Here is a 25,812-nt window from a genome sequence, read left to right as displayed (position 1 = left end):
CAAATAAACCTGGCATTGTGTATTATGACTGACTTTTAATTTCTTTGTTCCTCTTTTCTTCTTCTAAATGCAAGTAGCCTAAATGCAATAATAGGCAAATAATAATTATAATAATAATAATAACAACAATTATTATTATTTATTGTATTTTTTTAAATTTATTTATTTATCAATTATTTTTAATATATGACTATAAATGAGTGCACTTAAGACAGTATGTTTATCATAAAATAATGAATGCTTTATTTAAAAAAAAGTGTTTACAGTTTTAGAAATGTTTGTGTACTATTCATTCTTAACATGAAGACCTGTTTTGGTGATTTTATTATACTATGCTTTTTGCCCAAAATTGACTTCAAAAGATAAAAATAATAACTCTCTCTCTCTGTGTCTGCCCTTAGACTTCCATCCACCTCGAGGTCACATTTATTCCTTACCCTGTAGGATGGACAGATTTGGACTAATTCAACATTACTTTGACCTAGGTCTAAAGTATGAAGAAATTCTTCATATTTTAAGTGTTAAACATGTGATTATCATCAGCATTAAGACACTTAAAAGAAATCTTATGTAGAAATGGACTAATTCGCAGAAAACTATTTGACAACTTAATTGATGTTATTCAGTTTGTTAGGGAAGAGCTCCAAGGCTCAGGAGCATTGCATGGATATAGATGGATGTACAGTAAATGCAAGGAAAGAGGACTTCATGTGCACAAAGAAGACGTCCACCTCATTCTGTCCACTCTTGACCCACTGGGCACGGAAATGCGAAGAAAAAGAAGACGGCACAGAAGAGCTTACTTTTCAAAAGGCCCCAACTTTATATGGCATGTTGACTCATGATAAATTGACTTATGATAAATTGAAGCCATTTGTCATTTGTATCAATGGGGCAATAAATGGATTCTCAAGGAGAATACTATGGTTGAATGCATACTGCACAAGCAGTGATCCTAAAGTCATAGGGGGTTATTTCCTCGAGACAGTAAGAATTTTGGTGGCTGTCCTCGAATCTTGAGAGCAGATATGGGAACAGAAAACAGCACCATAAGGGATATACAGGTCCTTCTCAAAAAATTAGCATATTGTGATAAAAGTTCATTATTTTCCATAATGTAATGATAAAAATTAAACTTTCATATATTTTAGATTCATTGCACACCAACTGAAATATTTCAGGTCTTTTATTGTTTTAATACTGATGATTTTGGCATATAGCTCATGAAAACCCAAAATTCCTGTCTCAAAAAATTAGCATATCATGAAAAGGTTCTCTAAACGAGCTATTAACCTTATCATCTGAATCAACTAATTAACTCTAAACACCTGCAAAAGATTCCTGAGGCTTTTAAAAACTCCCAGCCTGGTTCATTACTCAAAACCGCAATCATGGGTAAGACTGCCGACCTGACTGCTGTCCAGAAGGCCATCATTGACACCCTCAAGCGAGAGGGTAAGACACAGAAAGAAATTTCTGAACGAATAGGCTGTTCCCAGAGTGCTGTATCAAGGCACCTCAGTGGGAAGTCTGTGGGAAGGAAAAGGTGTGGCAAAAAACGCTGCACAACGAGAAGAGGTGACCGGACCCTGAGGAAGATTGTGGAGAAGGACCGATTCTAGACCTTGGGGGACCTGCGGAAGCAGTGGACTGAGTCTGGAGTAGAAACATCCAGAGCCACCGTGCACAGGCGTGTGCAGGAAATGGGCTACAGGTGCCGCATTCCCCAGGTCAAGCCACTTTTGAACCAGAAACAGCGGCAGAAGCGCCTGACCTGGACTATAGAGAAGCAGCACTGGACTGTTGCTCAGTTTTGCATGTCATTCGGAAATCAAGGTGCCAGAGTCTGGAGGAAGACTGGGGAGAAGGAAATGCCAAAATGCCTGAAGTCCAGTGTCAAGTACCCACAGTCAGTGATGGTCTGGGGTGCCATGTCAGCTGCTGGTGTTGGTCCACTGTGTTTTATCAAGGGCAGGGTCAATGCAGCTAGCTATCAGGAGATTTTGGAGCACTTCATGCTTCCATCTGCTGAAAAGCTTTATGGAGATGAAGATTTCGTTTTTCAGCACGACCTGGCACCTGCTCACAGTGCCAAAACCACTGGTAAATGGTTTACTGACCATGGTATTACTGTGCTCAATTGGCCTGCCAACTCTCCTGACCTGAACCCCATAGAGAATCTGTGGGATATTGTGAAGAGAAAGTTGAGAGACGCAAGACCCAACACTCTGGATGAGCTTAAGGCCGCTATCGAAGCATCCTGGGCCTCCATAACACCTCAGCAGTGCCACAGGCTGATTGCCTCCATGCCACGCCGCATTGAAGCAGTCATTTCTGCAAAAGGATTCCCGACCAAGTATTGAGTGCATAACTGAACATAATTATTTGAAGGTTGACTTTTTTTGTATTAAAAACACTTTTCTTTTATTGGTCGGATGAAATATGCAAATTTTTTGAGATAGGAATTTTGGGTTTTCATGAGCTGTATGCCAAAATCATCAGTATTAAAACAATAAAAGACCTGAAATATTTCAGTTGGTGTGCAATGAATCTAAAATATATGAAAGTTTAATTTTTATCATTACATTATGGAAAATTATGAACTTTTATCACAATATGCTAATTTTTTGAGAAGGACCTGTATAGCTGGAGAGGAGAGATTTGGCTGTGGCTAACTTACACAGAAGAGATTTTTTTATTCAGCACATAAAAATGAACTACTTCATTTCAGACTGTGGTGATGTGGTTTCTCCACTGCATGGATCTTCATGTGTATCTTCAGGTGACTTTTAAAAGAGAAACTCTTTCCACACTGATCACACGTGTGCAGCTTCTCTCTGCTGTGGATCATCTCATGTGTTTTCAGATTTACTGACTGAGTGTATCTCTTGTCACAGTATGAACACTTGAAAGGTTTTTCTCCAGTGTGAATCCTCTCATGTGTTTTCAGAGATGATGACCGACTGAATCTGTTGTCACAGTGTGAACACTTGAAAGGTTTTTCTCCACTGTGGATCCTCTCATGTGTTTTCAGAGATGATGACTGATTGAATCTCTTGTCACAGTGTGAACACTTGAAAGGTTTTTCTCCAGTGTGAATCCTCTCATGTCTTTTCAGAGATGATGACCGACTGAATCTCTTGTGACAGTATGAACACTTGAAAGGTTTTTCTCCAGTGTGGATCCTCTTGTGTGATTTCAGATCTGATGACTGACTGAATCTACTATCACAGTGTGAACACTTGTAAGGTTTTTCTCCATTGTGAATTCTCTGGTGCAGTTTTAAATGGTTTGCTGTAATAAAAGTCTTCTCACACTCAAAGCACACATACTCTCTCACACCAGTGTGAATTTTCTCATGTTTATGTAAACTACACAGCAGTGAAAAACTCTTTCCACAAACAGAACATGAATGTGGCTTCTCCTTTGTATGAACTCTCAGATGTCTCTTCAGGTTTGATGCCCATAGAAATGTTTTGTCACACTGATCACATGTGAATGGTCTCTCTCCAGTGTGACCTTTCGTGTGACTCTTAAGATTTCCTCTTTGTGTGAAGCTCTTCCCGCACTGATCACATGTGAACGGCTTCTCTCCTGTATGAACTCTCATGTGAACATCAATATTTTGTTTGTTAGTGAAACTCTTTCCACACTGATCACATGTGAACGGCTTCTCTCCAGTGTGAACTCTCATGTGATCCTTAAGATGTTTGGTTGAGAAACTCTTTCCACACTGAGTGCAGGTTGAAAGATTTCTTGGCTCTTCTTTTCTTTAGAAATGTATTTTTAGTCTTTAAGTGACTCAAAGGTTTTTCTCCAGATTTGTCATGATGTTCCTCCTTCACTTCACTCAGTTCTTCACTCTCCTCCTTCACTTCTATCAGTTCTGAAATGAAAGAAAAAAAAAATTCATTTTCAGTAAATCAAAATAATTTAAAGAGAGAAATATGAAGTTAAAGGTCATAAAATTGAGACTTGTTGTGATAGACAACTGCTACAAAACTTTGATCATTTTGATGCATTTGCATAAATTGAGTTGCATATGTCCCTGAAACTTTAACATTAATCCTCCAATCGTAAAGGACCAGGGCTGTTGTTCCAGCGACAGAATCCAGTGGTCTGGTGAAGGTATAATGTGTGTACGTCTTGTTCAGTGCTCCATGTGAAGTTCACTTAATTTTAGAATTTAGTCTCAATTTTACTTTAGCTGCTCGTTTAATCTGACTCCAATTTCAAATGGTTATTACATTTAGATTTACTGAATTAAGACAGTCAGCACTGAATGGACGTCTTCTGGCTACAGAATTTCCCAAATAGCTGCTCTGCCACCTTCCTTTAAATAATACTTAATAATTTATAAATAATATTAAGAAAATAAAGAAAACATTGCTCTGAAATATTTTGAGTAATATATTTGATCAATGACAAAATGATCTAATGTGATATTAACAGCCATATTTTGACATCAACTTTTAAGATGATAATAGGTTTAATAAATTTTCCTAAAAACTGTGTAATTATTAAGGCCCGTTCACAGCAGACTTCTCCTTCCACTGACTTCCTTTCAAACACATGTGAATGTGGGACACCAGAAACACAAGATCAAGTGAAATTTGCAGTAAAGTGGAGTAGATTGTATATTTTAAAATTTGAGTGATTATTATTTGTTATTTATATTTTTTTAAAATATATCACAAGTCATATCTTAACCATTGCCGTCTCTGTAGAAAGTTCACATGCTCAAAGTCTAGACTGACTGCATCTTTAAATGTGTTATTATCAGTGTCCTACATGATTCACTCAACCCTGTTACTTCTGACATGATTTTCCTCCTTTCAAAAACAGAGGATTTCTTAAAACTGTGACACCAGGAAGTGACATCATCTGGGCTCTTTTCTACAACATGATGGGAGGACAAGAAAATGATCTCAATCCATTGTCTCAGTTTTTACACACATGAATGACTGCATTCATCAACCCTGTTACCAAAGTTACTGTAAGAAGAGATTTTGCTCAAGTTACACTCACAACCCTGTTAGTCATTCTGGAAAGTTAATTTACTTCATACATTTTGGTGTTTACAGTTTATTCCTAAAATTAGCAATGTTGAAAACTGTATTGAAAATGCCTAAATTCTGGTAACACTCCTGGAAATTGTGAAGCAGATATGAAACAAATGTAAAATACGTAAACATTTAGTTTGATCTGATGTTGAAAATCAGTATGAAGTTTCTCAAACTTCCCCTTACTGAGCTTCTGTTAGAAAAGAACATTATGTATCATTTCATAGTTTAACTGCAAATCTGCAAATTAACTGCAAATCACTGATGATGTGACTGATGTGGGAGGAGCTTCACTGATGATGTGACTGCTGTGGGAGGAGCTTCACTGACTGAACTACAGATTGGTTGGAGGAGATGTAACGAATGTAGCGGTTCGTACAGTTATTAATCAATTTATGGCTGAAATATGAATATAATAATTCATAAGGTTATGAATAAATTATGATTCATATATCGACCCAACGGGGAATTAAACATATATTGTGAATCAATTACAACGAATTATAATCAATTACATATATGATTAGTTCTGGTTTAATAATTATTTAGAGAAACTGTTCGTTTGTCCAGCAAACTAAGTCCCTCACCGAATATTATAAAACGGAGTTATTCTCTGGCCAATGAGAATAAATTCCTATTATAGCATCAAAGCCTAAAACGATCGAAAAACGTTAAAGTGACTTGGTCTTCAGTTGAAAGAACAACAGAACAATCGAGCGTGAATTAAGTGTTTAATGCAGCTACGACTACAGAGATTATACGTCTAAAATATATACAGAAGTATACACATATATATACACAAGAGTGAAAATAAAGAAAAGACATGGAAAGAAAGATGATCAAAGGATGGCAAATTACACAGTTAAACCTTTTTGGGAGAGAGCCAGCACAGAAATCAGTTTAGACAAATTCAGATAAATGATAATACTTGCTTATTGGTTCAAGTCCGTGTGTAGCAGTTTCAATGCGCCTGGCTGGGTTGGTCCTTTCAGAGAGGGTTTATCCGGCGGGGTTTTCAAAAGAGGTTTAAGCTGAAGTAACTTAGCCGAAGAGAGAGAGAGTCTAATGAAGTGGTCCTCCCGAGCTGCGCGCGTGGTTGGGAAGCGCGGTCACCTGAGGCGTCCGTGCACGAGGTGCTCGTGAGTCAGTCGGGAGACAAAGGAGAAGAAGAGGAGAGCGAGCGAAGGTGTGTGTCGTTGTCTTTATGGAAACCCAAGCTAACACACCTCCTGAATTGTAGCGACCAATAGATGCGCAGCACTATTTGGCGGGCAAAGTTGCTTTGTTTGGTCTCCTAGCTGAATTTGCATACTTGATGACTATCAGCCCGGATTTCGAGATTGAGTGCTTTCTTCACAGTATCATTAAACACATAGAAAAATGCATATGTCAGCCATGTGACCCACCTCAGTGAATAGCTCGAGTCCAGGGGCCGTATTCACAAAACATTTTATCTTACCACTAAGAGTTCTCCTAAATGGCACTAAAAGTTCCTAGTTAAGAGTTTTCTCTTAAAACCTTTTCACAACTAGCTGCTAAGACAAACTTTTACCAAGGAATAGAGAAAACTCTTAAGCTAAGAGTAAGGGCGGGGTTGACCTCGTTGCTATGGATGAAGTCAACATTCTTATTACATATAACCACAGTGATTGGCTGATGCACTCTAAACCCGGATTTTGTCTTAATGAAACTTTTAAGTGGTCATCGCTTATTCTTTGTTGTTTTATTTTTTTATTATTATTATTTTAAGTTGTCATTACTAAATCAAATTAGTTGTTTGCACTAATCAGACGAAATATTTAGTGCAATAATCATGTTAAGCTGTGATAACTCTGAATGTGCTTCTGTAAGGGAGGGATGGGCCTATTGAAACAGGTGATTGTGTGCAGAGCCACTGTTTGAAGAGTCTACCCGATGCTGCACACTAAACGTGGATTTTTGAAAGAAATTTGAAACGGTGAGTGTATAAATCCTATCTTTCTGACAAAAGTGATTACCCCAAAACCGGGCCAATGTTAGTTAAACAATAAAGGTAACGTAATGTTATTATCAGAATGCTTCCAGCATATTTATGCGGCATGGCCCAGCTAATCAAAATACGTAACATATACACCTACCCCAACCCTATACCTTACTACAATACAGTGTTGATAGCAAAATGTGATAGGTAGCAGCATTATTTGTTAAAACACCGCTCGACGTTACTCTTTTTTTTCCCCTGTTGGTTCACAGATTAGCTACGTTAACATGTCAATTTCAAAAACGTTTGCATTTCGTTGTTTTTTTTCTTTCTGTCTGTTCATATCAGCATGTGTGAATGTATGTAGGCTACACATGCTTGTGGCTAACATTAGCGTATAGCTGCGTTCCATTCAACAGGGTCCCTACGCAGTGTTTATTGTTCCCCTCCCTGAGCACGGTATATCCGTTGAAGTGGACTTCGCTGACAATAATCGCTCATTTGGAACGCCCTGCAAATGTGATCAAAGAAAATCAACGACGGTGTCGCGCAGATTATGATATAACATAAATAAATAGATAGGCTATTATAATATACTTTCGAATTTAAAATTGACTCTTTACAGATTTGAAGCTGTAACTGTCATGCCATATGAAAATAAATTCTCATTTGGTTAACTGTATGTTTTCTTAATCCATGGTCTGAGTCTCATCTTGTGCGCTTTCTTTTCCACGTGCAGCCATATAGTAAACACTTCTGAGGTAAATTAATATAATAAAAATGACAAAGCCTCAGCTGCTTTTCAACAATTTTACTTTGTCATGCTTCTTCATACAATAAAATATGCAACTGTAACATTCATCGCCATAACCATTCATTCTTTCGTTCGTATAAGAATAACAACATGTATGAATACTCGCAACCTAAATGGACACAAACGTAAATTCCTCAATCGCAGAGCCGTTTAAAAACTCGTTTAACGGCTCTGCTCCATCGTAGTTCTGACTGGTGACACTGTGCGCAATAACAGTTGGGTAATTTTACCTCTCTACTTCCTGTGAAGTGTTGTATCGATGTTCCCTTATTCCCTATACCGTTCGCAGTGCCCTTTGAACTGAACACGTTCGCTCCCTTCGGAATGGAATCTCACTTAAGATGGTGAAATACCCTGTGAAGTCCACTTCGCAGTCCACTTACGGTCGAATGGAACGCACTTTGTCTCTTTGGTGTATTAAGAGAACTAACAGTTTAAAATTGTGCTTCTTAAGGTCATAAGCCAGATGGTTGAACGCTGTCCTGCTCCTTTAACAGAAGATCATGTATGTTCAAGAATGTTTTACTTATCTATCTTTCTATTATTATTTGATGTCATTGTTTGGTCATATTTACACACCCTCATGCTTTTCCCGATGTATATGACTTTCTTTCCTCAGCTGAACACAAACCAGTATTTTTAGAAAATATTTAATTTTGGGGTCCATATAATGCAGGAGGACCCCCAAAGTAGACACTTTAAAAACAACATAAATTGAACATAATCCACACAATCAGTTATGTTGTGTTAAATGTACTGCTCTGTATTTTTTTCTATTTTTGCAGGTGTTCATGGAGTTCAACAGGATTTTGGGAAAGAACCTCAAGCAGAAATTCTATGAAAGCATTGATCGACACAGTATTCGTCTAATTGAGATCTTTCAATCTGAGAGAGAATGTTGGACAGCTGTTGATAATGCTTTCACAACAAACCAGGCTTAGCCCATATCCATTGTACATTTGCAAAACATGTCACACTCACAATAAGTGATACCACATTGGTTGTCCAATACAATCAAAATTGTTATTTGTTGGTTATTCTTTCTTGTAGATCACTTCTTGTACATTAAAGTATTTCCTGTTTTGTTTTGTTTTTGTAAACAATAAAAAACATTGAAATGTTATTGTTTATTTCTTCAAATAATACAAATAATATAAATCTAAGTAGTATTATTTTTTAAATAAGACATTACTTAAATATATTTATTTCTACTTAAAATAATTTAACTTAATAGATATTTCATAAAATGTATGCCAGAAAACATTAATAATGTGAACTAAAGAATTTCAGTAAAAACATCTCAGATGTAAACTTGATTTGTCTGCAGCATCACTTAACACATAATATTTTATGTTCATGCTGTGTAAAAACAAAAATGGTTAAGTTAAATGCATTTCCAATAGGGGTGACGAGACAGGTAGCTCACGAGACTCGAGATTGAGTTCACGAGACGAGACAAGATTTTTACACACTATTTTTAAGAAATCTTCAGTGGCGAAATACATGACTAGAAAAATATTCTGCAGGTGTATTTGAAATGTTTTAATTAATCATCTTGTAATGAATGTCATTTCAGTTCTACTCTCTGAGTAGGAATTATCATATGCAGTAAAAGACAACAATACTCAAGTACTATAAAAGGTTTTGCCACTAACTCGACTGACTGACTTCTCTTCTGTATGATTTCAGTCTCTTCAGATCTTACTGTACATGATTTATGAGCTTCTACAACTTTTGACCTCCTAACTGAACTCCTTTCCACAAACTGATCATAGAAATAAAAACAGTATAAATAAAAATGATAACACTTTACAATAAGGTCTCATTTATTAACATTAATGTATTTACCAACATCAACTAACAATGAGCAATATATTTGCTACAGTATTTATTAATCTTTGTTTATGTTAGTTAATAAAAATAATCATTAATTGTTAGTTTATGATAGTTCACAGTGCATTAACTAATATTAACAAATGAAACCTTACTGTTTGTGCTTACTAAGATTAAGAGAAAACTGTTATTAATTTTTATGGTAACACTTTACAATAAGTGCAACCATAATCGCACTCTCTCAATATTCAAAGTGCAAATAAGACCACATTTTTCTTTGATATAAGAGATGGTTACAACTACACTGCCCAGCCTGATATAGCTTTTATATTGGAAGATATTGAATACGCGCTCGCGTTTACTTTCACTTTTTTATTTTTTTTATTTAAATGTGTAATGTAAACGTAGCATATTCGTCGTCACAATTTAATTTCGCGAGATCTCGTGACACGACATCTCGTCACACCCCTAGTTTCCACGTAATTGTCTAGTTAAGTCAGCTAATTCAGGTTAAGAGGGTGTCTGTCAGTGATTTAATCATAGAAATATTGTAGAACAAAGTATTATGTTGCCACAATCAAATAAAGGTTTTAAAATACAAATGTTGCCATATTTAAATAAGGGTTTTAAATTGTAGTTACACAAATTACTAATTACAAAAGTATAAGTATATTTAAATTACTAATTACACAAGTATATGGTCAGCTAATTGTCCGCCTGCTTACATCGTAAACAATTAGTAAATATGTACATAAACAGCCTTTTAAGTAATAGACTAGAAAAATCATGGCTGATAAGACGTGCAAACGTAAAAGAAAGCCGAATTGGACACAAGAACAGCTCTTACTTCTCGCCCAACTTGTGGACGAGAAGAAGGATATCATTAAAGGGAAATTTGGGGTTGGGATAACTTCAAGAACTAAAAAAGATGCGTGGGAATATATATGTGGCCAAATAAATGCGGCTTTCCCCCTTGTGCTGAGAAGCAAGGATGATTGTGAAAAGCGCTGGTACTGTCTACAATCTCAGGCAAGGGCAGAGATCGCCGAATTCAAGAGGCAAACAACTGCCACAGGTAGGACTTTTTTTTTTAAGTTGACCGTAATGTTAACCTTTGCTGATTAAAATCTATACTTCAAAATATTTATTGTATTCATGAGGAGGAGGATCAGCACCCAAGGCTCTGTCACCTGTTGCCTCAATGGTGTACAGTGTACTTGGGCACTCGGACACAAGCATAACAGGGCTGGAGGGGTGCATTGATCCTGCAATGCAGCTTCTGAATGAGCTTGAAGGGTAGGCTATGTTTATTTTATTTATTTAATGGAATATTTGCCTCATATAATTATTCACAGCTGGGACAGTAATGTCAATAAATCAATTACAAATCATATAATTACAATGACTAACAAAATGATGATAAACATATCAATTTTCATATCAAAATATATCTCTCTCTCTCTCAGGGCCATCACTTCATTTGGCAATCATGATGATGCTCCTGCTCCCCTCCTTCCTGCCCCCCTGGCTCCTGCTCTTTCTCCAGGCCCTGCTCCTGCCAGTCCTGCAGCTGCTGGTGGTGGCCCTGCTCCATCAGCATCTCTGTTGGAACAGAAATTGGAGCTCGAAATTAGTTTATTAAAGAAACAACATAGGCTCCTTGATGCACAAGAGAGGCTTCTTCAGATACAACAGGAGTACTATTCTCAGAAACTAAACATGCTTAAACACAGACAATCCCTTGAATAAAAACATTACACTAACTTATGTTTTGACTCATTTGTGTACATGCAAGTTAAAGCTATATAATTGTAATTTAAGTACTTCTTATAGCTTGGTAACCCAAGGTCCATGTGTCTATACTATTGCACTTACTAAAGCTGAAAAGTAAGTCTCTTAGTCTGTGATTCTGCTCTTATTAGCAGGATATAGTGGTTGTGATGGTTTACCCAAAGTGTATGTTGACAAACTGGTCCCTGTATGCCAGTCCACTTTGTAAGTGAACAGCCACTCTGCCTTCGTCAGCAGCATCAACGTCGTCGTCATCATCATCATCATCATCATCATCTTCATTCTCCTCTGGCTGTGGGATATTTTGTTGCTTGCACAGGTTATGCAGAATGGCACAGACAGTGATGATTCTGCTTGCTTTCTCTGGAGTTAGACGGATTTCCCCATGTAGGACATGAAACCGACGTTTCATCTGCCCAATGCCCCTTTCCACAACACTACGAGTTTTCTTGTGGGCTCTAAAACATAAAATGTCTTGAGTGAGACTGTGAATACATATTGAAAAGTTCAATACATTTTAGGTTCCATGTGCAATTTTTTTTTCTACGTTTTACTTAAGGTGTTTATGCGAGCTTAGAGAGAAAATGCACATTTAATTCGGATTTGCCCTACATAATCAGAGAGTGGCCTATTCTTTTCGTTTTTAATTATTTAATTTAAAAGTACACATTAAAAGCGTTCTATATATTTCTCATGTCTGCGAGGCAGGCAGCCTAAATGCTGAGTTTCGGATCATTTAGCCTATAAGACGTGCTCCAGTTCATGTGCAAGTGATCGCGCCCGTGCCTCCATGTCATTATAATATTTTCTGCTATATTTGCTTCTTATTTATTAAATCCAGGCAATTGGTTGATAAAACATTTATTAAAATTAAGATGCAATTTTTACTAAACGAAATTCACTTAAAAAAAAAGGCTTATTACAAAACAAAACTTAATGAATTGGTCAAAATCATGTCTGGATGTCTCCCTAAATATTTTGCGCATCTTATGATGTATTCTATCTTACTCATGCTGTTTTCTTTTCATAATCAAATAGATGAATTTAAAAAATAGCAATGAATTATTATAATTATTAGCCTATTATTAATTTATTTTTAGACATTTAATTTTGGGGGCATCCAAGTTAATTGCCATATGATATCTGAAGTTACGCAATAGTTACTTTCCCTGGTAATTATTACTTTTATAATGATGTTACTCAGTTACTATTTGTGAGAAGTAACTAGGCCTATATAATTCTCTTTTTAAAGTAACGTGCCCAACACCGGTGACCAATATAACTATAGCTAATTTCAGAAGAACGCAAGTATTTTGTGAGCTTACCTGTTGTAATTTAACTGAGGTCCAGGATGTGGGTGGATGTAAGGCGTGAGGAGCCACGTCCTGCAGGGATAGCCACTGTCCCCCAACAAGTGACATCCAGCTGGCACATGATGCCTCTCAAAAAGGAGTCTCAGGCCACTCTCCTGTAGGATCCGCGAATCATGTGTTGCGCCTGGCCACTTTGCGACAATGTCTAAAATAGTGTAGCTAGCATCAAAAACTATCTGAGTGTTAATGCTGTGGATTTTTTTTCTATTTACATAAGCATGTTCGTCTTCTGATGGTGCAATAATTCGGACATGTGTCCCATCTATAACACCAACTACACCGGGAAGTCCAGCTATGTCCATGAAGTGGGCGTTGTTTCTGTGTAGTTGGCGAACATCAAGTGGAAACCTTATAAACTGTCGGATGATGTGGCGTCTACAGAGGGCATTTATTGTCTGATGCAATATTCTGCTGACGGATGGCTGAGATATGTGTAGTTCGTCCGCGCTGCACAGCTGCATTTTCCCCGTGGCCAGGTAGCGCAGAGTTGTTAAAACTTTGATCTCCGGTGTTATGGGGTTATTTCTATTTGTCGGTGAAGTGACTGCGTCCCTGACCAGCTCGACAACAGTCATAATACCTCCGCGATTAAGGCGATATCTTTTTAAAAGCTCGTTATCGTTAAATCTTTCTAAAATGTTTGCGTTCCGATGTGGATTGCCGGCAACAGCCATTTTAGGATTGTTTGTGAAGAGGCACTAAAAGTTCTTAGTTAAGAGTTGTCTCTTAAAACCTATTCACAAAGCTGCTGAGACAAACTTTTACTAAGGAATAGAGAAAACTCTTAAGCTAAGAGTAAGGGCGGGGTTGACCTCGTTGCTATGGATGATGTCAACAAGCTTACTAACTATGCCCACAGTGATTGGCTGATGGAGGAGGAGTCTCTGTCAGTGATTCATTCATAGAAATATTGTTGAAATGTATCATGTAGCCATATTCAAATAATGATTTTAAAATAAAAATGTCATATTCAAATAAAGATTTTAAAATAAAAATGTCATATTCAAGTAAAGATTTTAAAATAAAAATGTTGCTATATTCAAATAAAGGTTTTAAAATGTAATTGTCACCATAGGCATAATTTGCGGGTGGGACGGGCGGACATGTCCCCACCACTTTTTGAAAGGGTCGATATTGTCCCGACCACTTTTTGAAACCTCTCGCGGCACGGATCTAATACAAAAGAAACACCTCTAGTTGATTATCAATTTGTGTTAAATAATAGGCGATCTGCCGCTGGGATGTGTTGTTTTTGAAATCATGTTGAGTGCTCCTTGTCGCTGTTATCAGAGGTGCAACAGTGTTCTCTTGGCGCTCGTGCATTCATTTCTCACAGATGAGCGCTTCTATGGTTTTAATGAAATTTTTTTTTTTTTAAATAATACATGGTTGGTTTAGAACCCAGAACCTCTTGCATGCTAAACGATAATGCTGCCACTAGTCAATTAGGATAATCTTATTTTTAAGAACGGATCCACGTATTTAATTAATTTACTCACTCTGGGCCATCGGGGCTAACGACATAACGTCAATAATGACCTATTGTATTATAGCAGATGTAAGGAAGAAACTATCATATTATTTTAATATCATATTATTATTATTATTATTATTATTATTGTAATAATAACACAATACACCCTCCACATACATATTCCTGTCCCACCCAATTTTTAAAACAAAGTTACGCCACTGGTTGTCACTAATGAAACTATGTAGGCTATATGTACATGTTTGCGTCTCGAGAGATTGAAGTCAGGTACATGTATATGTACATGTTTGCGTATCGAGGGATTGAAGTCAGGTACATGTATATGTACATATGTACATGTTTGCGTGTCGAGAGATTGAAGAATTCAGGTGACAAATTATGTTTTATTACCAAAGTTTGCGAGGAGCACATTCAAACTGTCTATCTAATCAGCTAAATTCTTTTTGGGCTAAATTCCAAGCTCGGACCCCTCGGACAATTATTATTATTATTATTATTATTTACTCTATTCGATCATTTGTAAGTGTGAACTAGAGAAAATAATTTCCACATGTAATCAGACATTATGTATTTATTTAAGATATGTTTTTTTTTTTTTTTTTTAATTTTGCCTTTATCGTAGATTCAAATCTATAAATCAAAATATGTATTGCATTTAGGCGGATTGCTGAGGCAGACTGACAGTAACAGCTATTAGGATTGCTTGTGATTTGGTCTTAGTGACTTAGGAGTCCTCTTGACTACTCCTTACGTCTCACAGATTTAGGAGCTAGTTTTAGCGCTAAAATGCTTTGTGAAATACTCTTAGAACAAAAATTTAGGAGTCCAAAAATTAGGACGGACACGCCCATTATTTTTAAGAGTTTCTCCTAAATCGGCAAGTTAGGAGCTACTTTTAGCCTTAAGATAATTTGTGAATACGGCCCCAGATAGGAGTCCTCTTGACTGCTCCTAACGTTCACAGATTTAGGAGCTAGTTTTAGCGCTAAAATGCTTTGTGAAATACTCTTAGAACAAAAATGTAGGACTCCTAAAATTAGGACTGACACGCCCATTATTTTTAAGAGTTTCTCCTAAATCGGCAAGTTAGGAGCTACTTTTAGCCTTAAGATGTTTTGTGAATATGGCCCCAGAGCTTTACGGAGAGATCAAACTCGACAGATCAGAAAGGCATAGACAAGAAGTTATGGTTTACAGACAGGATTCCCCTATTAAAATGCACACTAGCACAAATACACTCATTTAAACACTAGGAAACATGCATAGGCTCTAAAATATATCATATATATATTCCAGCATAGTGGTAGTTCACATATACAGTTAAAAATGTATGATTGTGTGTTTCTGTATGTGTCTGTGTTCTTGTGTGTCCCAGTGTGTGTGGGGTGTTGGAATGTGGATCTGGTCAGTCTGCGATGAGGTTTTACAACCCAGTCCAGCATGCTAAAAGCGTTCTGAACATTCAAAAGTTTATTGATTATCCTGATACGTGTGCATACGCTACAGAGATGATCTGCCTAAATCAAAAATATCAGTTACTGTGTTTGTTTTCATAGGGTTAAAGACCAGACATCAAATTTTAGTATCCGCATCAAATTAAATGTACAAAAGTGAATTTAAATAGAAAACTATGGAAGAGGATTTTTAATAAAAAAATAAAACCATCTCGAGATTAAACTTGTTAAATTTCGAGAAAAAACTTGTGATAAAATGTTGAGAATAAAGTAATTAAATTACGTGAAAAAAAACGTTAAATTATGAGAACAAATTTGTTAAATTTGGACATTTTTCTCATAATTTAACGAATTTCTTCTCGTAATTTAATGAGTTTTTTCTCATAATTTAATGAGTTTATTCTCAACATTTTATCTCGACTTTTTTCTTGAAAGTTAATGACATTTTTCTCATAATTTAACAAGTTTATTCTCATAATCTAACAACTTTTTTCTCGTAATTTAATGACTTTATCTCAACATTTTATCTCGACCTTTTTTCTCAAAATTTAATGACTTTTTTCTTGAAATTTAACGAGTTTTTTCTCGTAATTTAAGTGTCAATTTACAGCAGATCTGAAGACATCAGCATAATGAATGAGGTGAAAACAGGAACTATTGACATGAATAAAGAGTGTTTTCAGCAGTTTCTCTTTTAATATTGATGATCCTTAGACTATCAACACTCATTCAACAAGACATTAGCAGATCATCTCACTTTATTCTGAGTGTTTGCTGTTATACATTATTGGAGTCACAATGTATGAGAAAATCCTATAAAACTGCTCCATTGAAAGACAATACTGTTATTTCTGATGATATAACATGAATAAAACATTAACACAAAAACAAACACTAATGACACTCTAAAGTAGAAGTAATTCTACCAGATCTTTTATACAGTGATTACACACACACATACATACAGTGTGTATGGAAAGTATTCAGACCCCCTTAAATTTTTCACTCTGTTCAACTAAAAAATCATTTAAGTTCATTTTTTTCCTCATTAATGTACACACAGCACCCCATATTGACAGAAAAACACAGTATTGTTGACATTTTTTGCAGATTTATTAAAAAAGAAAAACTGAAATATCACATGGTCCTAAGTATTCAGACCCTTTGTTGTGACACTCATATATTTAACTCAGGTGATGTCCATTTCTTCTGATCATCCTTGAGATGGTTCTACACCTTCATTTGAGTCCAGCTGTGTTTGACTGATTGGACTTGATTAGGAAAGCCACTCACCTGTCTATATAACACCTTACAGCTCACAGTGCATGTCAGAGCAAATGAGAATCATGAGGTCAAAGGAACTGCCTGAAGAGCTCAGAGACAGAATTATGGCAAGTAGTGTTGTCAAAAGTACCGGTACTTCGGTACCAAGTCGGTATTAAAATTTTGAAAATGTGACGATACCCGCATTTCTGTAGTACCGGTAGTACAGAGATTCCGGGTATATTCGGTACCCCGTGGCAGTATTTACGTGAATAAAAGTGAAGCACAAAGCTTTGTTTACAAAAGAAATAATAGGTTAGCAATTAAATGTAACATTGCAGCAATGGAAACATTTTGGTTCATGCCGAATGAGAGAGATAGGCTACGTGAGTCCATACATTTAAGCTTTGTGTTCTGTTTAGCGAATCACGATCTGGTCACCTGATTATCAGAGAATTTAACAACATTCCATTGGTTATTCCACTGAACATGGAATCTGTTTCTTTTCCCAAATCTTCACTCACGCACGTTTCTTTCTTTCGTTCGCATTTAGGCCTATTATAGGCTATTACTTCTTAACTGTGGTAAAGCAGAAATAACAAGCAGTGTGTGCTTGTTATTAGACTTTATTTGACGCGTCAAGTTTATTTGTATAGCGCGTGTCACATGCCGGTTATTTTTACTTTCGCTTTCTCTGGCAGCACAAAATCAAACATAGCCTGAATGTCTTGCCCCTGCAGAGGATTAAACTCGCTCTTCAGACCCTTTACAACAAGTGTCAGTTGCTTGTAACATCAGGAGATAACATTAAGATATTATTATAGAGATATTATTATATCTCTTTCCTGCTTGTGTCCCACATCCCTCTCAAGTGCAGAGCGGTAGCTATATCAAAGACTAATAACGAGACTTTGGCTATATGACGCATCTTTGTGTGGAAATAAAAAATGAATGGGTTTTTTTATATAATATTTAACTTTCTTATTATTTAGGTTACCATTATTTACCGATATTTATTTCATAGTTTTACAGGCTAGTGTGTTGTTTCACTGACAGAATAGCTAAAATAAACACACATGTCTGTTATCCCTGTTGAAAAAAAACAGCAAATTTCAAAATGTATTTAATTGAGGTTGCCTATATATACACACAAACATACACACTCTTCAAATCATATTTAATGCTTTTAAAATAGGCTACATAAAATAGTAAAATAGTTCCAGCAGATGTGGTACCGAAATTGGTACCGAGAACTGTAAAATTTTCTTGGTATCGGCACCAACTACTGGAATTTTGGTACCGTGACAACACTAGTGGCAAGGCACAGATCTGGCCAAGGTTACAAAAAAAATTCTGCTGCACTTAAGGTTCCTAAGAGCACAGTGGCCTCCATAATCCTTAAATGGAAGACGTTTGGGATGACCAGAACCCTTCCTAGAGCTGGCCGTCCGGCCAAACTGAGCTATCGGGGGAGAAGAGCCTTGGTGAGAGAGGTAAAGAAGAACCCAAAGATCACTGTGGCTGAGCTCCAGAGATGCAGTCGGGAGATGGGAGAATGTTGTAGAAAGTCAACCATCACTGCAGCCCTCCACCAGTCGAGGCTTTATGGCAGAGTGGCCCGACGGAAGCCTCTCCTCAGTGCAAGACACATGAAAGCCCACCTGAAGGACTCCAAGATGGTGAGAAATAAGATTCTCTGGTCTGATGAGACCAAGATAGAACTTTTTGGCCTTAATTCTAAGCGGTATGTGTGGAGAAAACCAGGCACTGCTCATCACCTGTCCAATACAGTCCCAACAGTGAAGCATGGTGGTGGCAGCATCATGCTGTGGGGGTGTTTTTCAGCTGCAGGGACAGGACGACTGTTTGCAATCGAGGGAAAGATGAATTTGGCCAAGTACAGGGATATCCTGGATGAAAACCTTCTCCAGAGTGCTCAGGACCTCAGACTGGGCCGAAGGTTTACCTTCCAACAAGACAATGACCCTAAGCACACAGCTAAAATATAGAAGGAGTGGCTTCACAACAACTCCGTGACTGTTCTTGAATGGCCCAGCCAGAGCCCTGACTTAAACCCACTTGAGCATCTCTGGAGAGACCTAAAAATGGCTGTCCACCAACGTTTACCATCCAACCTGACAGAACTGGAGAGGATCTGCAAGGAGGAATGGCAGAGGATCCCCAAATCCAGGTGTGAAAAACTTGTTGCATCTTTCCCAAAAAGACTCATGGCTGTATTAGATCAAAAGGGTGCTTCTACTAAATACTGAGCAAAGGGTCCGAATACTTAGGACCATGTGATATTTCAGTTTTTCTTTTTTAATAAATCTGCAAAAATGTCAAAAATTCTGTGTTTTTCTGTCAATATGAGGTGCTGTGTGTACTAGGGGTGGGAATCAGAGGGTACCTCACGATACGATACGATCACGATAAATGGCTCACGATAACAATAATATCGCGAGTCAGCGATTCTACGATAATCGATATATCGCTAGACAATCCTATAATGATACATCGCGATATCGGTCTTAATATGAAAACAAAATGCAAGTGAAAAGGTTAAGTGCAGGTTAACTGATAAATCCGATCTTCAGTTCCCGCGATATATGTAGATTAATAGAGTTCACGTCACCGAAAGAAATATGAGGTGCATTTTATTGACCATCAGTTAATTTCAAAATCAAGACCGCAATAGGAGAGAGCGGCAACAGCACTGGTAAGGTTTCATTACTTTTAATGTTTGCGCATTAGCTTGCTGAAGAGATCTGCGGCGATACGTGATGCAGTAGCGTTGTCCTATCTGACTCTCACATGTTTCAGTTTTAGTATTTTTGGGAGAAGTAAAATTTACATATGTAGTTTCAACAACCAGATGCATTTAGACTGATGCATAGACAGTTTTGACTGGAATGCGTCCCAGACCACCTCCTGAAGCGGTTTGAACGATCGGATTTAAATCCGTCTCAAATGCGTTTCGGAGGGCATTTAGACCTGGTCTTTTCACGATCGGATAGCTATAAAATGCAGACCCTTTGACGTTCTTCACCGAGTGCTTAGATATACACGGGCGTTCGAAAGCAGGCGTCTATCAGAGGATCCCTAATATATGCTTTCAAACGCTCCCGTGTATATCTAAGCGCTCGGTGAAGAACGTCAAAGATGTCTACGTTTGTCACATCAATGGGATAAAAGTGTGTCAAGACTTTGAACTTAAACGTGGCTGGGGCATCTATTTTACTCACACTGCTGTCCGCCATCCTGTTAATAACCTCTTTTTCTTAGGCTAGTTAACTTAAGTTCACGTTTCCCTCATTCATGTGTTGAGCGCCGCCTTGAAGTAGTGACGCTTTGAGCAGAGAAATCTATTTATAGCGCTTTATTGTTTTTTTAATTAAAATATCAATATTTGGCGCAGCGATGCGATTCTCGTATCGCACAAAGAACGACGATATATCGCCATATCAATATTTTGTCCCACCCCTAGTGTGTACATTAATGAGGAAAAAAATTAACTTAAATGATTTTAGCAAATGGCTGCAATATAACAAAGAGTGAAAAATTTAAGGGGGTCTGAATACTTTCCGTATTGTATTAAACTTTGACAAAGAGTAGCTTTTATTGTTATAATTGTCATTTCATAATATTTAGATATAAATCCAACTGAACAATACTTGTGAAAATGTCTTTCAGTCAGTCAAATAGCAAATAGTGGAGCTCTGCAGCATTTACTGGTAAAAGTGATTTTTTTACTTTTAAAACTGCATTTTCCAAAAGATGGGCAAAAATCTTACACTAAACCATGTCAAATTATCCATTACTCCTATTTTTTCTGTAATTTAATTATAGTTACTTCTGATGTAATTGAACTAGATACTGTGTTTAGAACAATTATATATAATACAATAGTGGATTTAACATCAAAATTATGGCTGTTAATAGATTAAATTTTAATCACGATTAATCTCACACTTATCGTGAAATTAAGCATACATCAGATTGAAGTGTGATTCTCACAAAACTGTATTTTTCAGCTTTTATCAAGGTAAATTTAGGTCTGCAAGAGGACACTTGCAGACTCCAAAAGGACACCAAATAACCAAATGCTATGAGTGAATGAATGAATATGTATGTTGAACTAGGAAACTAATTATATATAAGATTATACTTCTGTATATTCTCTATTTCTGTAGAGCTGGACATTTTAATAATGATCAAATGACTGAGTTCAGCTGTGAGAATAAAACCAACCTGTTTGTTCCTCAGTTTCTTCATGTTTCACACTGAATGTTTCTTCAATCTTTATTTCTTCAAACTCCTCTTTATTAAACTCAATCTTCATGTCTTCAGCCTCATCTTTAATAAACACCATCTTTAAGAGGAGAATAATTATACAGTTAAAAGTCTTCAATGACCTGTTGGACAAAAAAAAAACACTCAAAACTAACGCTGCAAATTAATAAACTTCATATTTCAGGCATTTTTGATCTACATTTGGTATTTAATGAGTTATAGATTATATTTAAATTATTACTCTTTGATGAAAACATGATTAGTTAGTTTGTTAGTGTTTGTTGTTCTCGTTCATGTTTGAGCAGCACGAGTCGTGATTCACTGAATCATTTCTCAAAATGTTTGATTCAATTGACTCGGAGTTGAAAAGTTCAGTTTCTCCATCATTACTCGCCAGAGACTGAACTCGAGTTCATGATAAACTGATTTATGATATATATAGAGAGAAATGAGACGCAGGTTTGCTGTTTCTCATCAGTGGATATGAGTTTTACTCACATAAATATCCTTCATTACAGTTAGATAAAGAATCACAATGTTACATTAGATAGTAAATAAACTATTTTAACATCGCTGGTAAAACTATTAAAACTACAAAACTGTTTCTGTCGATTAAAACAGCTTAAATTCTTAAAACAAACCTTTATTCAGCAGAATCACAGCAGATGCAGGAGCGCGGCGCAGTTATATAACGTCATGTCGCCACTCCAAAATAAAAGACACGCATTGTCTACAATCACAGAAGTGCATAGAAATCCAACTATTTTACCAGATAATTTTTGTATATTAAAACAGTGACAAATATGGTACAAACAATGTTTAAAAAAATATTTGTGACAAAAACAGAAGGGGGATGTTTTGAAAAGTTTTTTTTTTTTTTTGTTAAAAACCACAGTGGAGCTATATACTATTTTTTGGCAGCTGTTACAGAAACATTTTTACAAAAAATCTTCTGATTTAACCTTGAGATTTGAAGTATTAGATAGCTTAGATATTTTCACCACTATTTACAATGACACTAATAATTCTTAATTTCTGATAGAAATGCAAAATCAATCTGTAGTTATTAATAGAATAATGAGACACAAACCTTTACATTCAATTGCGTTTGGCCCCATTTATTTTTGATCACAGTAATACACGTTTACTTCAGATTTCTTTAGATAGAATATAAGCCGGGCCGTACGCAGGGTTTCATAATTACCCTGGTCAGAAAATGTTGGTCCCATAGAAAATTTAGATTTCCCTGGTGTACATATGTGCATTTTTAAGACGTTTTAAGGTCAACAAACAGGATATCAAATAGCTTTAAAACCATGTCAATAAATACAATGGTGTGAAAAAGTGATTTTTTATTTTTTGCATGTTTGTCACACTTTATTGTTTCAGATCATCAAACAAATTTAAATATTAATCAAAGATAACACAAGTAAACACAACATGCAGTTTTTAAATGAAGGTTTTTATTATGAAGGGAAAATAAAATCCAAACCCACATGTGCTTGCCCCCCGCTGTTAAAACATAACTTAAGTATCTAAAGATTATCAGTATTCTGCTCTGTTGCTTAAATGAACAATGAAGAATGAGATTTATTTGCTCACCCTCATGATTTTGCCCACATGACTGACTTCTGCAGAAACACGAAATATGGAAATACATTGTGAATCACTCAAGTGTCAGCAAACAGTGTGTGTAATTCACTAATTATTAATTCTGTCAGTTTTGGTGACTAAGAACCAAGTCCAGGGGTGTCCAATGGGTGTCCAGGGTGGCCTGCACTGTCCTACAGAGTTTAGCTCACCTGAACCAGATAATCAGCTTCTTACTGGGCATACTAGAAACTTCCAGGCCACTGTGGAAGTCAATGGGGCTCGAAAACTGGTTACAAACAGTCTTAAAAATATCTTCTTCTGTCTTCAGCAAAGAAATGTTTACAGGTTTAGAATCGAGGGTGAGTAAATTTCATTTTTAGTTGAATTACCCCTTTAACTTAAAATAACTTTCACTGACATCTTAAAATAAATAAATAAATAATAAATATCATAATAGAAGTAAGGGCTAGTCCTATCTTAAGCTAAGCCCTGTCTGTGAAATCTTCCAATTAATACCAAGGTATAAAACCAGCATCTTCCCTCTTCCTGTTGTTAGTTCTTTTGCCTGTTATAGGGGGGGCAATCGGAGCTCGAGTAGAATATCCTTTCCAAGCCCCTCTATAGACGACAGCGAGCCAAATCTGTTTACCGCTTACACTAAGATTATATGGGCATATGAACTCATGAATTACATATTGTAGAAATGGGTTCCAGATGTTTGTAAATATGGACATAGTTTTCTTATTGGTGTATGTATATAATGTGATGTATTCTGTAAGAATATCAATCCAGTGTTTAATATGTATAAAATTTTTGGATTTTCAGTTTAGTAGAATTATTTTCTTGGCTATAGTTAGAGAAATAAGAAGAGTATCTTTATATTTGATCGGGAGGTTATGGACTTCTCTACTGTTGCCGTGTGATTTTGAGTTAACCCATGTGACCATGATTTCTCTCTGCTTGTCACAGTTGCATTTTTATACCATTTTCTTGTGTTATATTATGAATGTTTTTCTTTTGTAATAAACTGTGCGCACAAATGATAATAAATGAATCTTAATCTGTATCAAGTTATAATCTGTATCATTGCTTTACCTGGCAGCTCAAACCACTTCCAAGAGGGCACTTTTCCTGACCTACTGCTACATCTACTGGTGGCCTGTTTGCTCTGTAGCTCATAGGTGTCCCTGTCAATCCTCTCAGTAAATCCAAATCCTCATCCGTCACTTCAGTCAAGGCTCTGCGATATGCAAAATTCTTGTCTACTTGTGTCATAAAAGGACTGGTACTCCAACGCCACAGTATGTTACATGGTTTATCATATTTGGTCTTTATAAAGTATAAAAAAAACTCACCTGTCATTGCTGTAGTGACAGAAGACGGGTTTCCGTTTTCGGTATTTCTTCGCCTTCACCACCACAACAGCTGTCACTGGCAGTGGTGTTATTTTTCTGCCTCTTGGCTATGCCACTGTCGGGGCAGGCTTGTGGAGGACTGGACTGACACACTACTAACATGTTTGACTTTACAGAGGTCCAGCGTATAACTCTCAAAATGGATCTTTACAAACTCTTCGTGATGCAGCATATCAGATCACCAAAAATAATAACTAGGCTTACTTTATAGGCCCATTATGTTTTTTTTTATTTTTTATTGTGGGGCCAGTGAACCTGCTACATGACTGGATTTAATAGGGGAAACTGGGAAAACGCGAGTGAAACAAACAATTACACTAAAGATTGGGCTTGAAAGTGTTCCTTACGACATCTCAAATAAACCTAATCCATGGATATTGACATGCAGCCAGCAGGAGTCGTGTTTCCTGACATTTATACGTGCCTGATTTCAACGCCGTGGAAACAATTAAAGCAAATTTGCCTATGAAAGCTTTATATAATTACAATATAGGTAGGTCGTCCTAAGCCCTAAGCCCTAAGCCCTTGATCGAATCCGCAATGGAGCCGATTTATTATTTATTTTTTTCCCCTTACAAAATTGTTTAATACAGCATTCTATATGTATATATGTGTTTTAAATACTTTAAAAAATAATTATTATATATACAAATAGAGTTGTTTGTGGTGGGTAAATGGGTTGGCTTGCATTGTGGGTTTTTGGAGCTGCCTGAAGTGTACATATGAAGTAGACTCGTTCCCTCGGTTAAAATCGAGTCCATATAAACTTCTCGTCACTTCACGAAGTGGAACGCACTTCAAAATGGTGGCAGGGGAAGTGTTTAGGGAAGTTTGCAATTGGAATGGAACGCAGCCCTGGATGGAAATCCTCCCACCGACACGGGATAACAGGTCATCAAACTGGGACAGGCTCAGCAGAAATACCGCAGAAAGTAGCCGTCATCCAGGCGCAGCTATACCCTTGCAGAGTCAAGTAGTCTTTTATTATTATTATTTTGTTGCCTCTTCTGACTATAGAACCCATCCCGTTTGAAGATCCAGTAGTGTCAGTTACTTTTCAAATGTCCTATGGTCAGATGAAACAACAACAAAAAAAGAGCTTTTTTAGCAGCAAACACTTAAGATGAGTTTGGTGCACACAGGGGTGAAAAGTAGCCCATGTGTAAAATGAAATATACTGCTGGATCTTTAATGTTGTGGGCTTATTTTTCTGCTGGAGGTCCTGGACATCTTGTTTAGATACATGGAATAATGGATTCTATCAAATACCAACAGATAAAAAATCAAAACCTGACTGTCCCTGTTAGAAGTCTTATAATGGGTCGTAATTGGATCTTCCATCAGGACAATGATCCAAAACACACATCAGAACCAACACAAAAATATGTCACTGAGCACAAAACCAAGCTTCTGCCATGGCCATCTCAGTCCCCTGAGCTGAACCCTAAAGAAAATGAGTGGAGTGAACTGA

General features: G+C 36.7%; 2 protein-coding genes across 2 annotated transcripts in view; both read right to left on the bottom strand.

The window, feature by feature from the left end:
- Positions 1–2,623: 2,623 nt before the first annotated feature.
- The window catches only part of LOC125252834 (zinc finger protein 235-like), a 55,914-nt gene continuing 32,725 nt past the window's right edge, over positions 2,624–25,812 (bottom strand). The window contains exon 2 of the mRNA XM_048166476.1: positions 2,624–3,708. Within this exon, the coding sequence (XP_048022433.1) occupies positions 2,723–3,708 (986 nt within the window). The 3' untranslated portion in view covers positions 2,624–2,722. The remainder of the gene's footprint in view (positions 3,709–25,812) is intronic.
- LOC125253051 (putative nuclease HARBI1) lies at positions 12,450–13,803 on the bottom strand. Its single transcript, XM_048166824.1, has one exon. The coding sequence runs from the start codon at positions 13,506–13,508 to the stop codon at positions 12,783–12,785; it is 726 nt and encodes a 241-aa protein (XP_048022781.1). The 5' UTR covers positions 13,509–13,803; the 3' UTR covers positions 12,450–12,782.

This window comes from Megalobrama amblycephala, linkage group LG1 (genome assembly GCF_018812025.1).
Source record: "Megalobrama amblycephala isolate DHTTF-2021 linkage group LG1, ASM1881202v1, whole genome shotgun sequence".
NCBI classification, from domain to species: Eukaryota; Metazoa; Chordata; class Actinopteri; order Cypriniformes; family Xenocyprididae; genus Megalobrama; species Megalobrama amblycephala.
The sequence above is the reverse complement of the archived record's forward strand: the minus strand, read 5'-3'. Positions and strand labels throughout refer to the sequence as shown.